The sequence below is a fragment of the Panthera tigris genome, chromosome D3 (genome assembly GCF_018350195.1).
Source record: "Panthera tigris isolate Pti1 chromosome D3, P.tigris_Pti1_mat1.1, whole genome shotgun sequence".
Lineage (NCBI taxonomy): Eukaryota > Metazoa > Chordata > Mammalia > Carnivora > Felidae > Panthera > Panthera tigris.
This window is the reverse complement of record NC_056671.1, coordinates 505,625-525,874: the sequence shown is the minus strand read 5'-3', so window position 1 is coordinate 525,874 and position 20,250 is coordinate 505,625. Positions and strand designations below refer to the sequence as shown.

General features: G+C 55.7%; 1 protein-coding gene across 2 annotated transcripts in view; it reads right to left on the bottom strand.

Moving 5' to 3' along the window:
* Nucleotides 1-2,071: 2,071 nt before the first annotated feature.
* POLE (DNA polymerase epsilon, catalytic subunit) overlaps nucleotides 2,072-20,250 on the bottom strand; it is a 45,840-nt gene continuing 27,661 nt past the window's right edge. For both annotated transcript variants that reach the window (XM_042962050.1, XM_042962051.1), the window contains exons 27-49: nucleotides 19,506-19,608; nucleotides 19,007-19,087; nucleotides 18,764-18,886; nucleotides 17,815-18,027; nucleotides 17,354-17,563; nucleotides 17,006-17,149; nucleotides 15,652-15,792; nucleotides 15,334-15,487; nucleotides 15,151-15,257; nucleotides 14,815-14,991; nucleotides 14,509-14,732; nucleotides 14,192-14,412; nucleotides 13,695-13,899; nucleotides 13,096-13,269; nucleotides 12,017-12,142; nucleotides 10,816-10,948; nucleotides 9,241-9,445; nucleotides 8,240-8,371; nucleotides 7,906-8,099; nucleotides 4,452-4,652; nucleotides 4,111-4,236; nucleotides 3,103-3,192; nucleotides 2,072-2,969 (exon numbers count right to left, since the gene is read on the bottom strand). In XM_042962050.1, coding sequence (XP_042817984.1) covers nucleotides 2,856-2,969; nucleotides 3,103-3,192; nucleotides 4,111-4,236; nucleotides 4,452-4,652; nucleotides 7,906-8,099; nucleotides 8,240-8,371; nucleotides 9,241-9,445; nucleotides 10,816-10,948; nucleotides 12,017-12,142; nucleotides 13,096-13,269; nucleotides 13,695-13,899; nucleotides 14,192-14,412; nucleotides 14,509-14,732; nucleotides 14,815-14,991; nucleotides 15,151-15,257; nucleotides 15,334-15,487; nucleotides 15,652-15,792; nucleotides 17,006-17,149; nucleotides 17,354-17,563; nucleotides 17,815-18,027; nucleotides 18,764-18,886; nucleotides 19,007-19,087; nucleotides 19,506-19,608 — 3,598 coding nt within the window. In that variant the 3' untranslated portion in view covers nucleotides 2,072-2,855. The remainder of the gene's footprint in view (nucleotides 2,970-3,102; nucleotides 3,193-4,110; nucleotides 4,237-4,451; nucleotides 4,653-7,905; nucleotides 8,100-8,239; nucleotides 8,372-9,240; nucleotides 9,446-10,815; nucleotides 10,949-12,016; nucleotides 12,143-13,095; nucleotides 13,270-13,694; nucleotides 13,900-14,191; nucleotides 14,413-14,508; nucleotides 14,733-14,814; nucleotides 14,992-15,150; nucleotides 15,258-15,333; nucleotides 15,488-15,651; nucleotides 15,793-17,005; nucleotides 17,150-17,353; nucleotides 17,564-17,814; nucleotides 18,028-18,763; nucleotides 18,887-19,006; nucleotides 19,088-19,505; nucleotides 19,609-20,250) is intronic.

The window sequence follows — 20,250 nt, the reverse complement described above, 5'->3', positions numbered from 1 at the left end:
GGGAGAAGCATCTTGAGGTCCTGAAGACCTAGGCAGTAGAGGGTCCTCGCGCATGGGAGCTGTGGGTGCCTCTGGTCTGTCCTCTAATCAGCCTGGGTGCAGACTGCATGTTGTATCCAAGCAGGGGGACAGGCAGAGACTGGGTGCATGAGGAACCCAGCACCTGCCCTTCAGTCAGCTTGCTTACCAACCTCCTGGGGTGGGGAGGGGGGTGATCCCAGACCCACCCTCAAAACATGTGAAAGGATGGGGACTCTGGAGGAAGGAAGACAAGGGGTAGGTGAGGGAACTTGAAACAAGGACCCAGGCGGGGCAAGAAGTTGGTGCTGAGGGAGGGGGATGGTCATGGGTGAGGTTGAGGGGGAGCACAAGCCAGCAGATAACTGGTTACCACACCCTCAGATGCCACAATGGTCATTATATTCATCGGCGCTGCCTGGTGCCTGTCTGGCCAGGCCCCCCTCCCCCAGGGGCCGCCAGAACTTGGCCGGGTGGCGGTTCCCCTAGCAACACGGATGGTGAGCACACAGGTCTACGGCAGCACATGCTGTGCTTTGCACAGACTCCCTCAGCCGGGATCCCTCTTCCGAGGTTGAGCGATAGCTCGGGGGGTCCCCATGTCCAAATCATGCTGGCAGGTAGCCAGAGCTGGCCATCTCACCTGCCCACACCCAACAGGGGGGCCAGCAACAGCACACACCTAAGCCCCCCCCCCCCCCCCCCCCCCCCCGGCCACCTTGACGTGAGGATTCCTCAGTCACCCAAATGCCTGCAATACCGTGTCTGGCTCCCTGATGTCCAGTTTTGGAGAAACTGGCTTTTCCAGTTGGGCCTGGGCTGCAGCTCAAGAACCACGGCCAGGGGTTCAGGTTTCCCATTCCCAAGCACGAGAGTGACCCCAGGACCCTTTGCTGTCCCAAACGCTCCAATCCCTAAACTGGCCTCTGAGGGACCCACCCGGCACTCTCTGGCCCTGCTGTAAGGACAGGGAGTGGTATGCAGGCCCCCAGCCCCTCCCCTCCCCTCTCCGGGGACATCTCTGCTCTCTGCTGCACTTCCAGGAAGCCTAGTTAGCTCCCCTCCCCATCCCAGCCCTAATTTGATTTGATCTCCATCTGGGGGCTGATGCAGGCTCTGTCCACCTTCCAGCCAGTGTCAGGTTTCTCGTGGCCACGGGGCCTGGGCACACCCGGAGCACAGGACCCAGGAGCCAATGCACCCAGTTGCAACACAGGTCTTTTTTCTGTCCTCGCACAAACACATGTAAAAATGTTCAGGAATGCAAAATCCAAAGAGTAAAACTGAAGTTAAAGCGTAAAATACTAGGAGATACTTGGAGAAGTCAGGCAGCGATGATGAACTCGAGCCGGGCCCGAGCGGACGCTGGCCCACGGCTTCCGTACGGCCTCCCTGGAGGCCGCCCATTTGGGGTCTGAGTTTATGATTCAGTTAGCCTGTGTGTTGCCTTGCCAACCTGGCCATTCTTCTTTTTCCACTTCCAGTCTCATTTAGTTAAAAATGAAGTGTGAGGCGCCTGGTGGCTCGACTCTTGATTTTGGCTCAGGTCAGGATTCCAGGGTTGTGGGGTCGAGTTCCGTCAGCGGGGAGCATGGAGCCTGCTTAAAATTCTGTCTTTCATCCTCTGCCCCTCCCCCACCCCGCTCATGCTTCCTCTCTAAAATAAAAAAATAGAACCTAACTACTAAAATGAAGTGTGGAGTTGGGTCTTTTGTGCTGGGGCAGGTGACGACAGAGGGACCGGCTCAGCAAAGTCTTCCTGAGGTCACTGGGACGCAGACTCCCCTGTCTGGGCCTCCCCCCTTTTCCAGCCCCACCACAGGGTCAGCAAAGAGTGAGGTCCCACATCTCCGCGCTGCACCGGCTCTCTGAAGAAACTGGTGGCAAGTGTCCAGGTTTAAAGGGGCCATGGTCCCGACTGACCCTCTCTGCAGGTGAGGGCCGCTGACCCTGGGCGTGCATGCCCCGAGTGGCCCCTGGAGGACGGGCAGGCCCGCAAGGGTCGGAGGTCTTGGACTCTGAAGCTAAAAAGCCAGAGCAGAACCGCTAGAAGCCCAACAAAACTGCTGCTGCCGTTTTATTCCCGTCTCTTCCCCCGACCAGATCCCTCAAACCGGAAGGAAAAAACCGACTGTCTTGCATGTGAAGGATTTCCCTATAAACCCAAGTGCTAACAGATGACGTTGAAGCCTGTGACAAACACGTGCATCCTCCCACCCATGCGCGGCAGTCTGAGCCCGGTGCCCGTGTCTGTCCCCACCCCCACCTGCAGGTTCAGAGGGCAAGGGTGCCACACCCGATTCCAGATCTCGCTGCTGCAGGCAAGGTGACTGCCATGATGCGGGCCCCACCCCTGCAGACCCTACACTGACCAGGAAGTCTCCAGACAAGAAGCCTAAGTCCTGGGAACTCATTGTGGGAAAGATGTCCAGGTCCCCTCAGGGTTTGGCTCCGGATTCCCTGGAACAGGCCCACATCCTGCTGGCATCCAGCTATGAGACCGTCTCCGTGGTCACAAGTGATGAGAAACAAGGGCTGCAAACCCCACTAGTCATCACCAGACAGAAGACCCCCTCAACAGCAGAGGAGAGAGTGACAGAGCGGGACCGCAGGGAGGGCTGTCCACTCAGCAGGAACCGCCCTGGAGACCCCTCTCAGGCCAACAGTGGGCTGCCCTGACCACAGCTGGCGGCCTAGGCAGCCCCAGGTGGAGCCACCTCCTGCTCTGGCTGGCTCGTGCTTCTCTATGTGACCTGCTCCTTTTCCTCGGTGCTCCGTCCTAGCCAGGGTCACAAATCTGGAAGTCAGGGCAGGGAATGGGGTCGCCGCTCGACTCGCTAATGGCCCAGCTGAAGGTTCTTCTGCAGCAGCCACTCCAGGGTCTCCATGAGGTACGACATGCCATAGTGCTGGGCGATGTTCTGGAAGATTCTAATCTGGTCCATGAAGACCTGCAGAAATGACCAGAGGAGGCACAGGGATGTAAGGCATAGGCTCGGGTGTGTAGGGAGAGAGGCAGATGGCAGAGACCAGAAAGGGCAAACGGGAGAGGGGGGGCAGCCAGGCCAGCCGTGGGACCCCCACCTTGGTGCGGACGGTGAGGGCGAAGTCCCCGGCACAGCTGCAGTACACAGGCATGTTGGTCTCCTTCACACCCCGGCACTTGAGGCAGATCTGCAATGAGGAGCAGCCCTGGTCACCAGTGTCCCCTTCTGGGCCTGTGGTGGCCAGTGGTAGCCAAGAGCTCGGCATGCCCACCCACCCGCCCGCACCCCCTCCACCCCATGGCCTTCAGCTCAACCAGGAAAGACCAATACTTTGTAACGGGATTTATCCAAACATGCCAGCTGCTTCCTAACACCCTCCCAGGGGGGCGGGCGGCACTGCACCCTTGCCTCTGAGTCCCAGGGACCTCACCCCTGTGCCTTCCTTGGGTCTCCCTATTCCATCAGAGCAGATGTGGGCTGTTCCCTGCCCGGGCCCCGACACCCCTTCACATCCTCTCATCAAGAACACCCCTCTATCGGGGCGCCTGGGTGGCGCAGTCGGTTGAGCGTCCGACTTCAGCCAGGTCACGATCTCGCGGTCCGTGAGTTCGAGCCCCGTGTCGGGCTCTGGGCTGACGGCTCGGAGCCTGGAGCCTGTTTCCGATTCTGTGTCTCCCTCTCTCTGACCCTCCCCCGTTCATGCTCTGTCTCTCTCTGTCCCAAAAATAAATAAAAAAAAAAAAAAAAAAAAAAGAACACCCCTCTATCTAATGCTGACAACGTCCCTGTTTCTCTCTCTCTTCCCTGTTTGTTGTCTTTACACTTGCCATGACTCTCACACTCCATTCTGCTCACCAGCTACCCTCTTCCATTACAACAAAAGGTGCGTGGAGCCAGCACCCGCCCCTGCAGGGGCCCCAGAGATGCGTGACAAGGAGTCAAGAGGAGCCCTGATCCAAGGGCCGGCCACCTCAGAGCACTGAGTCGGGACTTGAGAACTGTGCACACCTGTGGCTTCTCGGGGTGCAAATCGCTCATCAGGAAGCCCTCTGCCCACTGGAGAGGGGGCTGGGGTGGAGTCCCCCACGCCAGGCCTGCCACTCACCAGGTCCTGCAGAGTGAAGGCCATCAGTTTCTTCTGCACGGCTTCCACCAGGGCCATCTCAATGACTGATGAGTCATAGGCAACCAGGCAGTTGGAGCAGAGCCACTGAGGCAGCACAGCCCCGTCCTAGGCAGGGGAGGAGGGGGCCGGGTCAGCGGTCCGCCCAGCCTTCCTCGGCAGCCAGGGCTTCCCAGGGGCTGGGCAGGGACCGTGCGGAGCCAGCTGGGGAGCCGGGGGGAGGGGGCTGCCGGCCCGCACGCACCACCGTCACCGCCACCGTCTATCAGGACACCGCACCGGCACACAGGAAAGGTGTCTGAGAGCCTCCCGGCCCCGCCCACCTGAGAGAAGGAGGGCTCTTTGCACAGGTCCAGGTCCCGGCAGAAGTTACAGCTGCGGCAGATGACCTCAGGGAGCACGTAGGAACGGCAGGGGTCTCGGAACTGGGCCTCCTCTGAGAACTCGCCAACGTCCACCAGGCGCAGCAGGTCCCGGTTCAGCTTGTTCACCTGGTTCGTGATGTTCGTGTCCAGAGACAGAACCTTCAAAGAACAGAGCGTCAGTGACGGCCTCGTGGGCCGGTCTCCATCGGGAGCGGAAAAGCCTGCAGCGGACTCTTCAGGCTGCAGCTTCTCAGCCCCGCGCCCTCCTTCTCCCGCTGGAAGTGAGGGGGGCTTCCTCAGTGCGGCCCTGCGAGCAGGTTTCCGTCAGCTCGGGGGGACGGGGGCACTACGTGCTCCTCCTGCCGTCCTTCCTGGCTCCCTCCTCCTCAAGGACAGGAAGTCCTAAATCTGCGGGGCCGCACGGTCTCATCGGCAGAGTGCGTGCTCTCAGCCCCGACGGTGGGGGTTCCCGTGCCAGCCCGGAGCCCGCTGGGAAGCCTGGCTCTCGTGGTGGTGCCTGCAGAACCACAGGTGAGGTGTCTCCTCCTTTTGTCCATAATGGAGAGGACAGGACAGGACGGACCTCTTTAGAGGTCCCTCCCACCCCTAAAACTCTACTGTCCCAGCTCAACACCAAGAACACCACAGAACCAAAGCCCTCTTAGAAGACATTTTTGGGAGAACTATTTATGGTCAGATTCGAAGCCCGCCACCCCATCCAGTGAGACAAGTAGATTTCGGCAAGCAGGTAAATTTGCAAGTATGTATAACGAGGAGCGACAGCCTGTTAGTATGAAGCTGTTTGCTTAAAACATACAGTTTATATATCTCCATTATAAAAAAAAAACTGGATTGAATTAAAGAGGAAAACAAAGAAAAAAGATTTCACTGGTAAATTTACCAAAAATTAAGCAAAAAATAGTATTCTACACAGTATTCCAGGAAACACAAAAGGGAAAACACTTCTAGCTCGTTTATGAGGCTATCATCATCCTGATACCAAAGACAGCACAAGAAAACAGCAGGCCAACCACCATCATGTGCACTCAAAAATCCTCAACAATACCAGCAAATTGAACCCACCAATGTATAAAAAGGATGATACGTCACAACCAAGTGCGATTTACTCCAAGAATACAAGCGAGGCTGGATTAATATTTAAAAATCAGTGTCATGTCCAGATGGCCATCAGACATATGAAAAGATGCTCAACATCACTCATCATTAGGGAAATACAAACCAAAATCACAATGACGTATCACCTCACAGCTGCCAGAATGGGCAAAATAAAAAAACACAAGACATAACAAATGTTGGTGAGGATGTGAAGAAAAGGGACTCTCTTACGCTATCACTGGGAATGCAAACTGGTGTAGCCACTCTGGAGAATAGTATGGAAGTTCCTCAAAAAGTTAAAAATAAAATTACGCTATGATCCAACAATTCCGCTACTGAGTATTTACTCAAAGAATAAGCAAACACTAATTCAAACAGATATATGCACCCCTGTGTTTACTGCAGCATTTTTTACAATAGCCAACTTATGGAAGCAACCCAAATGTCCACTGATAAACGAATGGACAAAAAAGATGTGACACAAGATACAAATATCCATGTATCTCTATATATTAGCAGTGAACAACCGGAAACTGAAGTTTTAAAAAGTCAGTGCTATTACGATGGCACCAAACAGCCTGAAAACCTTAGGTGCAAATGTGTGTCATATTTAGATGCTGAAAACCCCAAACACTGATGAAGAAAATCAGAGGCGACCTAAATAAATGGAAAGAGATAGTGGTTCATGAATCAGGAGTCTCAACACTAAGATGTTGTGGGTGCCCAGGTGGCTCAGTCAGTTAAGCGTTCATCGGACTCCTGATTTCAGCTCAGGTCATGATCGCATGTTCGTGAGTTTGAGTCCCACGTCGGGCTCTGCACTTACAGTGCAGAGCCTGCTTGGGAGTCTTGGGATTCTCTCTCATCTGCCCCTCCCCTCCTTGTGCTTCTGCGCTCTCTCTCAAAATAAATAAATAAGCATTAAAAAAACCCAAGATGTTAATTCTCCCTAAGTTAATCTATAGATTAAAATGATTCTAGGGATACCTAGGTGGTTCAGTTGGTTGAGTGTCCAACTTCAGCACAAGTCATGATATCATGGTTTGTGGGTTCCGATCCACACAGAGCCCGCTTTATTTCTTCTGTGCCCCTCCTCTCCCTCTGTCCCCCTCTCCCTCTCTGCACCGCCCCAACTCGCGACCGCGTGGAGGACCGCATGTACACTCTGTGTGTGCCGTGAAAGGAGCCAGACCTAACCGGCCACATAATCCACAACGTGGGATTCTGGAAGAGGTGGCCGTGCAAGGGCAGATCAGTGGTTCGGGGGGAGTTAGCTCAGGTGGAGACCGTTTGAACCTGCCCGCAGCACAGCCCCATCGCTCTGTGAAAGCTTGAACAACTCACTGCACAGACTGAATGTGACTGGGTCAACTTTAGAGAGTGCACGGACATCAGACAGACAGATCAGCGCGTGGCAGGGGTGGGTGCGATGTTTGCGGGACGGTGAAATGCCCTGCATCCTGCCTCTGCCACCACTCACAGAACACACACCCACAATGGTGAAATCTCACCGTACGCAAGCTATACCTGAGTAAAAATAAATTTTAAAAACCCTGGAGTCTAACAGAAGAATAAAATGGCAAACTAAACTATTTCTGCACCACAACCAGAAGTCACCTGATCCTGGAGCATCCTGTAACTGAATGCCCAGGAAAGTGCTCTCTGAGGGGTGACACCGGCACAGTCGCTATCTGGTAATATTATCCCATCGCTGACTCCGCCCGCCTTTCCCAGAAAGCATTTAGCATCCGAGCAAGCTCTCCTCTGTGATTTCACCACAGCCTGCTCATTGTGGGAGACTGTTCCTGGTCCCGGCCCTTGGCCCCACCAGATCCACAAGCACCGCCATTTCACAGCTCGCCCACTCAGCAGGTGCCTCTCACCAGCACCCCCAGACCATCCTACCCCAGGGCCTTTGCACCCTCAGGTTCTTCTTCAGGTCCGCACGCGGCTGGACCCTCCTGCTCAGTGTGGCCTCGGGCCCCAACTTCCTCATCTACCCTGCCCTTCTGAGGCCACCTCAGCCCGCCTCCCCTCTCTGGGCTCACCTGTCCCTGACTGACTTGTCCTCGCCCTCACTGGACCACAGGCTCCGTGAGGACGGGGGGGCTCTGGTCTCCTCCCACTTCTAGCCCCAAATGCCTCACACAGCAGATGCAAGGCATGAGCAGTGAGAGTTCGTGGAATCAACAAGATTGTACTCCTGGCACCCTCGCTTCCCACACACACCGACACTCTTGTGAGTGCTCGCGTTAGCGTTAAGCATCTCTGCCCTGCACACGTGTCGCGGCCTCACCTTGCACACGTATTTGATGAACTCCAGCGCAGGGTTATTGAGCAGCAAGTGAGAACCAGGGAGGACAGGGAACATTTTTGAGAGCTCAGTGGCGTTCCGGGAACCCGTGACTTTCTTCTGAATCTTCTGAGTGATGGTGAAGAAGTTCTGAGTGAGTTCATTTGCCACGTAATCTTGAGAGAAGGTGATCACTCCTGGGAAGGAAAGGGATGCGGCACATGCTCCCCATTTTGCAGTGATAAGGACACTAAGGGAAGGACACGGGGACCCCCAGAGCAGAGGGCTCAGGTTCCAGGGACAGAGGGGTGGCCTCACGCAGCAAGGGGGTGCTCACCAGGAAGGGCTCCGGCCACCGCCTGGGCCTCTTGGGAGAGCTGGCTGGGCCCCCTCCTCCGCAGGGGGGTGCTCCCCGGGACACTGCGCCTCAGCTCCTCCTTCATGCTGTGGTACACGGCCACAATGTATGCTGCAGAGACAGGCCACAGGCCTTGAGAGTCAGGACCCAGGGGGCCCTGTGGCCGGTCGGACCTCCAGCCAGCCTGGGCTGAAATATCATTACTAGTCGTGACTCTTGGCTGCATTTGGACGAGCCAAAATCAACTGGAAAAATGGGAATAAGCAGGGCACTTACTGAGGCCCAGGTCCAAGTGCACCTTAGTAGGGAGAGTGCCGTGTAAGCCACACTCACCAACCTTCCTGCCGCACAGTGACACAGTGACAAAACATGGCTCATAACAAACGCAAGTCTAGGCTCCTGGTGTCGGCACGCCTTCTGAGGTAGCCCCCCAGGAGTTTCAAAAGAGAAGTAGAGAGAGACTCAAGGGCGAGCACACATGCAGTTATAAACGAAACCACCGCTGTGGCTGCACATCGCTAGGTCTGAGTGGTGTTCCCGGCCCTCGCCACCTGCTCTCCCCTAATGACGAGCTCTGTGTGACAGAGTGTAACGTATACACTTGGTGTGCATGTGATCTCAGACACCCTGGTTTGTAAACACCGAACCTTTATTAACACTGCACCTCTAGACCCAAGTCAGATACAGAAGATTCTGACACAGAAGTTGAGCCTCAAAGACCAGCCAGTGGGCAACTGATTCAGGAAGTTTCCAATCTTCTGTACTTGGTGTTTACTTTTACTTGCTCTGTGTGCACACGCAAGTCCTGGGACTTGCGGACACGCCCCAGGGCAGAGGACAGGGGTCCAGCCCCGCAAGGCCGGCGCAGCCAGTGCACGCCCACCAGACTTGACTTCCCCTTTACCTCCTTGCATGCAAACACGCCAGAGCCACGTTACTCCCACCGCCAGACTCCGACGCAAGCTAGCGGGCCGGCTCACCCGAAACGATCATGAGGAAGTAGCTCTGGCAGGAGGCTGCCTGTGGCAGGAACTGCACGATGTTCCAGTTGTTTTCCAGCATGTCCTCCACGTCGGGCTCCTGGGCACCTTCCTCCTCCTCCTCTTCCTCCCCACCTTCCTCCTCCTCCTCCTCCTCCTCCTCCTCCTCCTCCTCCTCCTCTCTGCCTTCTTTTCGGGAGTCTTGCTGTAACACAGACGCAACACACTTGAGTCATTCTACACCTGGGTCTACTGACCCCTTGTGCCTCGTGAGATGCTCATCGAGTCGTTCCACATCCCTGAGCCTGAGTCAAAGTCCCGCAGGACGGCTCTAGGGACGAGGCCACTTAGGTGATGAAGCTGCTTAGGTAACGCACCCGGTGTGTACTCAGCAAATGCTGATCGTGATTCTCACTTTGTTCTTCCAGGGAATTCACTTTAGAATTCTTTAACTCCCACCTCCCAGGTAGGGAAGATTCACGAGTGGGTGACCTTGGGTGACTAGATCTCTTGTCTGAATCCCACACGTCCTGGGACGGTGACAATCCTACCCAAGGGGCCCTACTGCAGATATCTCCCGCATGACCAACTTCCCCTCTCAGTGGCGCCTTCCACGTCAACGTGTGAACTCCGGCATCCCCCACACCCTTCAAGCAGCATCCACTGCCTTCTCCTGATTCAGCGACGATACCTGCACTTCCCTCCCATCGAGGTCTCCACAGACCTCCTGCCCCAGCACTGAGGACGGCCGGACCTTGTGCACACGCCACACACCCTGGCCAGGCTTGGCTCCTCTCACCCCACACGTGCTCTCCTGCCCCATCCATCTTATCATAGACGCGTGGCTCCACACCCCTGGGTGCACCCACACCCCCAGGAGTCACCTCCATCCATTCCATTGGCTTGTACACTGCACCTTCAAAACCCACCCGAGTCCTTCTCCCAGACTCCACCCTGCCCCCCACCCTCCCCTGGGCTGATGCTAACTGGGCTCCTACTGAAGCCTTGATCTCCTACGCTGTTGTCGACAACACGGGGCCCTAGTGGAGGCCCTGACGTGCTCCTGCTCAGAGTCTCTTTGTCACTAAAAGCCAAGACTCCGACTCGGCCTTTGGGCCCAAGGAGGCTGCCTGTGGCAGGAACAGTACGATGTTCCAGTTGTTTTCCTGGCTGCTCTGTGCTACCCGTGACCCCCGCCCAGCCCTGCTCTGTTGTCATGGCTACGCTGACACTGTACCCCCGGCCCAGTTCTTCATTCCCTGCTTGCCTGTCCCCTCTTTAGAGGCCTCTGTGACGGTCCCACCTAAGTCAGCCCCCTGCCCCACAGCCTGCTCTCTGCCCTCCCTCAGCCCCTACCGTTGCCAGTGCTGCACGTTCCCCATCTGCCCATTTGCTCACCTCTTCCCTCACAGATCCCCCGGGGGCAGCACGCTCTTGCGGGAACGGCTGCAGGATGGCGCCCAGAACTGGACCAGGCACTGGACCCATGAGCACCAAACATGTGCAATGAGACAAAGACGGGCCCCAAAGCTGTCTCAGACCCCAGCCTGGGCTCTCCAGACTGTGACATCTTACCTGTCCACAGTGAATACTAGATGGGACGTTTCCTTTGATTCCACCATAGTTAGAGGGATCCATCCAGAGAAGAAACTCCCAGCACCGAGAGAAAGAAATCGTCAAGGAATGGAAGATCTCTTTAGAATGGACGCTGAAAAGAAGCCAAATAGAAACTGCTTACATGAAATCATTTTTTCTCCACTCTCCTCCTTTTATTTTCGTACCTGCTTACCCTTCACTTCTTAACAAAAACTTACGGTGGATTCAAACTAGATCAGCCCTCCAACTTTCCAGAGGACGTGATAAACCCGACGCTAAGGCGACTTCTGCACCAAGCAAGAGGGAGCGGCAGGGACTCGTGCTGAGGGACCAGAGAAGTAAGAGCCTCTCTGCGTGCAAGGAGACTACACAGAGCAGGGACAAGGACCGCTGAGTGCCCGCTCCCACCGCTGTCCGAGAGCCTCAGGACTCACAAGGTGCCCAGGGCTGCACTCACAGCAATCTTGCTTCACCAGTGAACAACAGTGAGCTCTAGACTAAACACGGCTCTGGCCCAGCCTACCTATAAATCACAAAAAATGCTCAAAAGGCCAATGTGTTTCCAAGTAAGAAAGCTCTAGAACATCTACAGAAGAATAAAATGCCAAGGTATCCATGAGACAAGGCATTCACATGTGTTCACAACTGCCGACATCCATTGAGGTATCACCAGGCTCCCAGGCAATGCGGAATCGGGAGAAAAACCTACCACTGAATACAAATCAGAACTGACACAACACTGAAATGGTTATTGACCCTGGGTTCTAGTCATAAAGCTAGAGGAAAGACAGAGCAGGCTCAGCACACTCTAGGAATACTAAGACCCAGCTAGGCTTACAGACATGTGAGAGGAAAACCACCCTGGACGGGATGAACGGCAGACTAAACACTGCAGGAAAGGATTAACAACTTTAAGGACACAACAAAAGAAATTACCCAAAAAGAAACACAGAGAGAAATAAAACTTTCAAAACAGATCTACCTATATATAATTCTATACCAGCAACGAGATCTCCCAAAAATAAAGGTAAAATAAAGGCATCTTTGGACATCCAGTGGCAGAAAGAATTCATTACGAACAGATCCATGCTACGAGTGATTTACAGGAAGTCCCTCAGCAGAAGGGAAAGGACACCAGATCAGAACACAAAGGAAGGCAGAATTCTAGAAATGTAAACACCTGTTGGTGATGTACTCCACGTAGGCAATGGCATCTGCGACCCGCCGCTTCTTCGTGCAGAGGATGATGCGGTTGAAGTTGGCATAGACGACAGAGGACCCCAAGCGCTTGAACTCAGCGATGAGCCTGTAGACCAAGGTCACAATCACCGGTCGCGATGCCACAGAGGACACCACAAGACATCATGGGAAAACAAGCTAAGGATCCTAAACAAAAAAGCTATTCTAAATATGCCTGAAATCCAGACGCAACAGAGTGAAGATTTCTCGGGGCAAAACAAATACTTGTTTCTTTCATAAACAAAGCCAAAGAGAATCAAAAACAGGAGAAAACATGCTTTCACATCACACAAAAATGGCTAATTTTTACGTAGAAACAACTCATATAAATCAATGAGGAAAAAAAACCAACAAAACTACAGAAAAATGGACAAAGGATATAAAAAGAAAGTTCAAGTTCACTTATTATGAGTACTGCAGAGCAAGAGTACACCGGGTTAGCACTTCACCACACGAGGCTGGCCCCAGTGTCTGCCGTGCTGGTGGGGCTGCGGACACACATTCTCAGTCTCTGTTGGACACACAAACAACTGTACCACTTCCACGGAGAGTGCTTTGTCGCTAAGAATCAAATTAGCGTCTTCCTATCCAGTCAAGAGATCTATCAAACCTGCACCAGTGCTTTTGCTAGAGATTATTCCAGAGATGTATTCCCGTGACCTTGGGCACAAGGCCATTCTTGCTTGGTGATCTGTAACAGCCTGAGTTCTGGAAGCAGCCCGAGTGCCCATTAGGATGATACATCCACACATGGGTCTCCAATATCTGCTCTTAACTACAGGTGCAGAACACACACACACACAGGGCATGAAGACTTGTGCCGACAGGACGCAGAAAGACCCCAGCACACGGCACACCTGTGCAGGATGCTGAGCAGGCTGGGACAGCAGCTAAGCACTCCCTGGGACCTTTACCGCCATGGACCACTAGCCCGGGGCGTCGGCCGGCCATTCCTGTGGATTTGGGGACTGGGGGGGCTGGGGCCAGCAGGGCCTGGAGCAAGCCGCTGGCAGCACTCACTGCAGGAAGAGCTTCTTCATCATGTTGTGGAGCGTGCGGTGCAGGGCGGGGTCGTGCAGCAGCGAGGATGGGGACCGGAGCCAGCGGTAAAAGTGCATCACCTGGTTGTCAGCGTAGATATTGCGGTACTGTGTGATCTCCTTCACCCAGCCCACCACCATGCTCTTCAGGATCCTGGAAGAAAGGCACGGAGGGTGGCCCTTCGTCCCTGATGCCAGCTTCCCCCTGTTGTGCTGTCGCCTCTGCCCCCTCTCCTCACTGTCCAAACCCTATCGCTGGGCCCTCATGTGCGCCCTCAGGCCTCACTCTGCACTCAACGCCTACAACACACCAATGGCCACAGGAAGGGGCCAGAATGGTGCCCGGAGGGCAGCAAAGCCCAGCGACTGGAGGAAAGAGCTTGGCCCCACATGGGGTGCTGGTTCTGCCGCCCTGGGGGAGAGAAGCCCCAGTGACAATGTCTTAGCTCTTAGTTTTCCAAAACAAGGGCAGAGGATAAATAGGTTTCTAATGTTCCTTCTAAATCCCAAGCCCAGCCATCCTGCCTAGGGAGAGGACTGGGCACACGAACAGAAGGCCAGGCTGTGCTCTCAGGGCACCTGAACGTGCTGGAGCAGAGGGCTGTCTCATCGTAGCTGGCCGGGGTGCCGGCGGCCTGATTGCCGGTGATCATGTCCTCCAGGGAGGCCTGCTGGATCACGTCGAAGCTGATGCCCACGCTGTCAGCCCCCTCCATGTCATTGATGTGGTGGGACTGCAAGATGGTGTTGACGGCCAGGTTCTGGATGTCCAGCTCCACGCACACTGCGCACAGAGACAGACACCCCTGTGGTGCCCGTGGGCCGACTGCAGCAAGTGCTACCTCAGGAAACACACCGCTCCCGGGGCAGCCGGGCTGGCTGACAAGCCTGTCACTGAGCGACTAAAGAGCCCAGCCCCGCTCGTCCCACGCCCACGGATGCCGCTGCAGGCTCAGTGCCCACACCGTCACGGCCGAGCGCGGAGCATCCGCCACTGGGCGTTCCCGCCACCACAGAATGGCAATACGTGGCGGAAACGCCAGCAGCCGGGGACCCCCGGTGCCTCGAGCACCTACGCGTGGAGTAGCAGCCCGGACAGTTGATCTCCACGCTGGCCTGGTCGTCGAACTCCATGACGAGGCGATTGTCGTCGGCCTCCTTGCCGCCCAGGTCAGGGCGCGCCGTGGGGGACAGCCAGAGCAGGTGGTTGTGGCGCTGCAGGTGGCGGGCAAAGAAGAGGTCGGAGCCGAAGGTGGAGATGTCTTCGGGCAGGTTCCCAATGGGGATGTGGAAGTACCTGCAGAGGGCACGGGGTCAGCCCCAGGGAAGGGACGGACGAACCGGGAACTGGGCTAGAGCCCAGAAACGGAGAAATGCCCTCCACTCCCCTCACCTGCTCATCTCGAAGGCCTGGGACAGGCAGGTGTCCAGGTTGAGGTAGTGGCGGATCATGCGCCGGGCACCGAGGCGCTGCCAGTCCAGGACTCCATAGCTGACCCTATCAGCCACGCGGACCGGCACCAGCGGGAAGTCCTCCAGGACCGGCACCTCGCCGGCCAGCCTCTTCAGCTCCCAGTTGGACTGAACAGCGATGAGTGTGGGCCCACGGCGCTCCTCCTGGACGTAAGGGAAGCAAGCGGCTGGGGGGGAGGGGGCGCTGGGGGGAGGGGCTCACACACAGAAGCCCCACCCCACTCACCTTGTAGGCCAGCAGGAAGCGCTGGATGGCTCTGCAGATGGTTTTCAAGTCGGTTTCAGCCCGAACTTCAAAAGTGTGTTTGGGGGGAGGCAGGAGCTCGGGGCCCACCTTCTCCATCAGGAGGCTGTGCTCGGCGGCGTACAGGGCGCTGAGGCTGGGCATCTGGTTGCTTCGCACCTGGACAGTGGGGGCCGGGTCAGCCCTCTCCCCACGCAGGTGCTGCCGCAGGGACCCCTTTGTGGCTCCACTTCAAAAGCCATCACCACAGGCACCGGGGGCAGAGGCCCGTCCCGCCCAGGGGCCTGTCCCTCCCCGAGCCCCTCGCCAGGAACTCACAGTGTCCAGCACGAACACAGACGCCCTGCGCTGGGAGGGCACAAACAGGCCAAAGAGCGCCTTGTGGCCTTGCGCGTGGTGGTACAGGTAGAGGTGGCGGATGCTCCCTGCGGGGCAACACGGCCGTCACCCCGACGTGCGTGGGAGGCCGGGCCGGGCAAAGGCAGCGGGCACACGTCCTACCTGGTTCCAAGTAGCTGAACTGGGCCAGAGAGCGCATCTCCAGGTGCTCGAGAGCAAAGGTCTCTGCTTCTCGGCCTGAAAGGTGTCTCACCAGCTGTTTATTGACCACACACACACAGCCCAGCTGCACCAGGGCCCGGAACAATAACGGAACCTGGGAGAGGGGTGGACAGGGCAGGGTGAGGCCGCTGCCCGCGTGTCCTCAGCAGACACGCTGCTGGAGTTCACCGGGAAGGCGGCCCAGAGCTGGGCTGCTAGCCCGTCCACGCCACACGCAATTTTGCTTCCTCCATTCCATCCAGCTGGGAAGATGATCACCTGTGTCTCGTACACGCCCTCGATGTCTGGGGCCGACAATTCAGTATTGATCTCGTTGACATGTTCCTGATACATGTCCTCGGGCACCGAGTACTCGTAGAGGTTGTAGACCACGTTGGAGCGAGGAAGCACTCGACTGACCTGGTGAAACAGGGCGCCAGCCTGGTCACAAGGCTCACCGGTGACGTCTGTTGAACTCGCATACTCCGTGCATCCCTTAAATAGTCCTAGGGCTTGTGCAGCCGCAGCCACGTGAGCCCCTCAGAGCCCGTCTCTCCTCACAGGTAAAACGAAAACTGGAAGCTGTGGCTGTAGGTTCAAAAAGCAGCCTGGGGCTCATGAAAAGCAGAGGAGCTTTGGGGCAGTGAGGGGAGCAGGTGTCCCCAGGTTATTTTCCTGTTGTCTGCCAGTCAGAGGACGGGCGTGGGGGAGCCAGAGAGCGGAGCAGAGCAGGGCACCCAAAGGGAAAACCTCCCCACGGAAAAGGTGTCCTCCGAGGTTACAATGCAGCATCGCATCCAGGAAAGCGACACGAATCCCAGACCATCTGTTCCCCGCCTTCACGCGCCCCGCCCTTTCCAGGGCCGCACGCCCCTGAATCCTGGTGGGGGCAGAGTCCCACCTTCTCCAGAAAGCCTCTGGAGTCAAGTCTCAGTTACAAACTCCCACGTCTCGTCGCAACTAGACGGCAGCGCATTCTGCGCGTCCCAGCACCCACTGCGAAATGCGCACGACAGCCTCAGTAAACGAGCTTCGGACAGAACTAAACTAGCTGGACTCCACGACAGGCTAACCTACGGGCAGAACCCGGGTGTCAAGGGAACGGTGGGGAGCCAGGGCTGGGGGAGGGGACGATCTGCAAAGGGTCCCAGTTTGTTCTGAGGGAGATAAAACGCTCGAGGACTGGCTGTGGCAGAGGCTGCAGGACGGGACGCACGGAAAGCCACTGAACCGCACGCTTTCACCAAGGGAACCCTGAGGCATGTGACGTCTGTCCAGGGAGGCTGCTAACAGGAGAAGCGCCTATGGAAACAGACTCCAGCCACTGACACACGTCCCCCTCGTCCCTCCCCTGCTACACAGACATCGGACGTAAGAGGACGGCGCCCCCAGGACACCGGCAACTCCAGTTCCTGAGCATTCGCTCTGTGCCCGGTGCTCCACAGACACCGTTTCACTCCTCACAGCACCCCAAGAAGGTGCTCCAGCACGCCCGGCTCAGCGTCACAGCTCACCAGGCTTTTGTGTCCACAAAGCCCCATCCTTTATGTGGCTCCCTCATCGCCGGGGACACCACCTCAGAGGCGGAGCAGACAGCTGACCACAGCGACCAGCAGCATGTGCTGCCCCGTACCTTGCGGTATGAAGGCCCCTCCTCGGCTTTAGCCACCCGCTGGTTAACATAGAACTGGCGGGGGATGTTCAGCCTGATGCAGTACAAGTCACTGCTGATGACGGCCCACAGCCTGAACAAGCCGGCCTGGCTGGTCTCACTGATCTGGAACGGAGAGAGCAGACCACGTGTCACCTCGACACAAACCGTGCTCACACTCCTGAGCGCTCTCCGGCACCAGCCCCAATCACAGGGCACAAAAGTAACGGAGGGTCCCCAGGATCGTGAGCTGGCCAGACACCCCTTCCCATCAGCTGTGATGCTGCCCTTGGGGGGCATCCCACCCCCCAAACCGATGGCAGTCCGCACCTGCACAATCTGCCACGGAAGGTCCAAAATGCTGCGGGCGGCTCTTCGCAAGAAGCCCCCCAGCCCGGTGGCAGGCCTGTCGCGGACAGCCCCAGGCCGAGGGTCGCCCTCTGCCACCTCCAGACGCCGCCTCTTCTTGCGACCCAGGCGCTGCCGGGCCTGCAGCTGCCACTTCTTCTTGTGGAATCGGAGCCAGACCAGCCACTCTTCCTAGGGCAGACGGTGAAGCAAGTCAGGAAGAGGGGGCAGTCAACACAACCCAGGAGCACGCGGTAAAGCAGGAACAGCCTTGCACAGCAACTGCACTGCACAGCTTCCCAGCGCAGGTGTCTCTGGTGAGGACGCCTCTCACCCATGCAGGGCCCCGGAGCTACGTAGCAGACTCCACGGGAGACCTCAAGCTACAGCTCGGGCCAGGCTGCTGCCCCCGCCCCCACCCACCGGCCACGTCGACGTGTCACCTGCGTGGTCCCGAGGGCCGGAGGCGGCCCCAAGATCTCCTGCCAGGGCACCGTCAGCTCCAGGTCCTGCGACTCCCCCTGGCTCTCCCAGAGGACGCGCTTTCTCCTGGTGGCAACAGGAACCACTGAGCGCGGTGGCTTTGCCAGGCCGAGGTCCTCCATGTCCGGAGCACCAAGGCTCTGTGTGCCTTCTGGAGCCTGGGCCACGCCCACCTGCAAAGACCCAGGAGACTGAAAACACCACGATCTCTCAGGAAACTCCGCCTCTAGAAATACACATGTGGGATCAAATGAATAGGCTAAGATACTTGTACACAAAGATGTGCATCTACTGACTGATCTGGTTCCAATTTCTAAGAGCGAAAAGGTCAAATAGAAAACATCAGTCGAGTACGACTATTTTTCCCTTGTTTGCTCTGGGATTCGCTCCTTTTCGTAAGACAGAATAAAATACTGCAAAGAACAGGTCCTCTCTTTTCCTTCCCAGCCCCCAGTGCTCTAGTTTACAGTGTGCTTTTGGGGGGTGGGGAAAAAAATAGTAAAAATAAAGTTCACTTTGCATTCCAGCAGCTGAGAATTTTCTTTTGGCTCTCCTGATTTCAGCTAAGCCCTTCATTACACTGTCTTTAGTACTGTCTAGTGTCTCTACAGGTTTTTACTTCACAGTTTGAAAACGGGAGTCCCAAGGCACACTGATGCACTGAGTCCCTGAGCCCAGTTACTGCTCTATTCACACAGAAAACAGTCCTTATCCCTGACAGAAGGCCCAAGGCTTCCTATGCCAGAAGACCCCCCCAGATGGAAAGAGTTGTCTGTCAGGTACACAGTTTTAGAAAGAAAGAAAAGAAAAGAAACACTCTAGACACTTGAATGGGAGCATCCAAGCCTGGGTAGCATGGGGCCCCCACGAGGCCTGACGGGCACGGCTCGGCGGCCCTGGGCCCCCTACCTGTCTCCTGCCTTCGAGGACAAAAAGCTCACTGATCTTCTTCTGCTTGCAGATGTCATTCTTCTCCAGAAGTTTCTTGTGCAGCCAGTCAGGGTGCTTGACGCGTGGCACCGGGTTCTTCACCTACAAGAAGGTGACACCAATCACTTACCGATCACTTGTCTGACTGCTAGTAGGGGCCAGGCCCAGGTTTCCATGGCTTCTGAGCCACATCAGGCCCTGTCTGCATGGGCGGGGCCTCACCTGCTGCAGGGCCGCAGGGATTGTGATGATCTTCTGTATGGCACTCCCTAGCCGCTCAATGTAGTAGTCCCAGTCCAGGATCTGGGTGCGCATAAGGAGAAACGTTAAGAGGAAAGCAGCAGCAGCCCCGTGCTCCACTCTATACCGCACACCACACTGAATGTTCCCTGTGTCATACTTATCCCACCTAGAAATTCTAGGGCAAGAGGTACCCATTTCACAGAGAAGGAAACTGAGGCAGAACACTTAAAGAAAGGACTCCCAGGATGACAGTTAGTAGCTGGCCGAGCCAACACAAGAGCCCTGCACCAGAATCTAAGCGCTGCCCGGCACTAGTTTTTCTGGTTTTGTCCTTAAGTGGAACTACTTCCTCACCCCCTGTGTGCAGAGAGGAGGACATCGAGAGTGGAGACTCAGACAGAACGATGACCCGAGTCAGGGATACTGTGCTATCGACTCCTCCTCCCAAACTTCTCAGAGTACAGAAGTCAGCACTCACTGTCCGAATATCGAAGTCTTGGAGGGAAGAACTCTTAAGCCATTTCCGGAGAAAATGCTTCCTCACCATGGGCTCTGCCTGGAAAATGGCGAGTGGGATGGCCCTGGGTGAAAAGAGGCACAAAACTCACAAACACGGAAATCTCTCTAACTCTGTACAGCGTTGACCGCGTACATGTATTTCACATGGAAATAAGGACTTAGAACCTAGATTGTAACCTCTTTTATTTAATGACATTGTTTTGTATAAACCACAGCTAATATCTAATGTTTATCATATTCAATAACCAAATAATCCTTCACTGTATTAAAATACCACGGATTAATGCACGATCCCCCCACTGGTGGCCGTTTGGTCTGTGTTGTTTGACCACTGTTAACAGAGCTATTGCCAAAGTCCTCCCCTAAATTACATATCCATGTGCGTGCATGTAATTAGACATTTCTAAAATGTTACTCATTGAGTAAGATACAGAAGAGTCTATCTGCTTTCCTGAAAGAATGCGCCAGTTTTCATGGCACTAGCAGGGCTACAGGGCAACTGTCAATACCTTTCCTTTCACTGGAGGAAACAGTTGTTCTTGTGAATTTTATAAACACAAAGAAACTTAGAACACAACAAACCCCTGTGCACCTATCACCTAGTCCTATCAAACTTCATGCCTTGCCATTTTACTTCACATTTGAGAAAACAGATACAAGGATGAGGCTCTGTGCAGCGATCCTGACTGTCCTCACAGAGATAA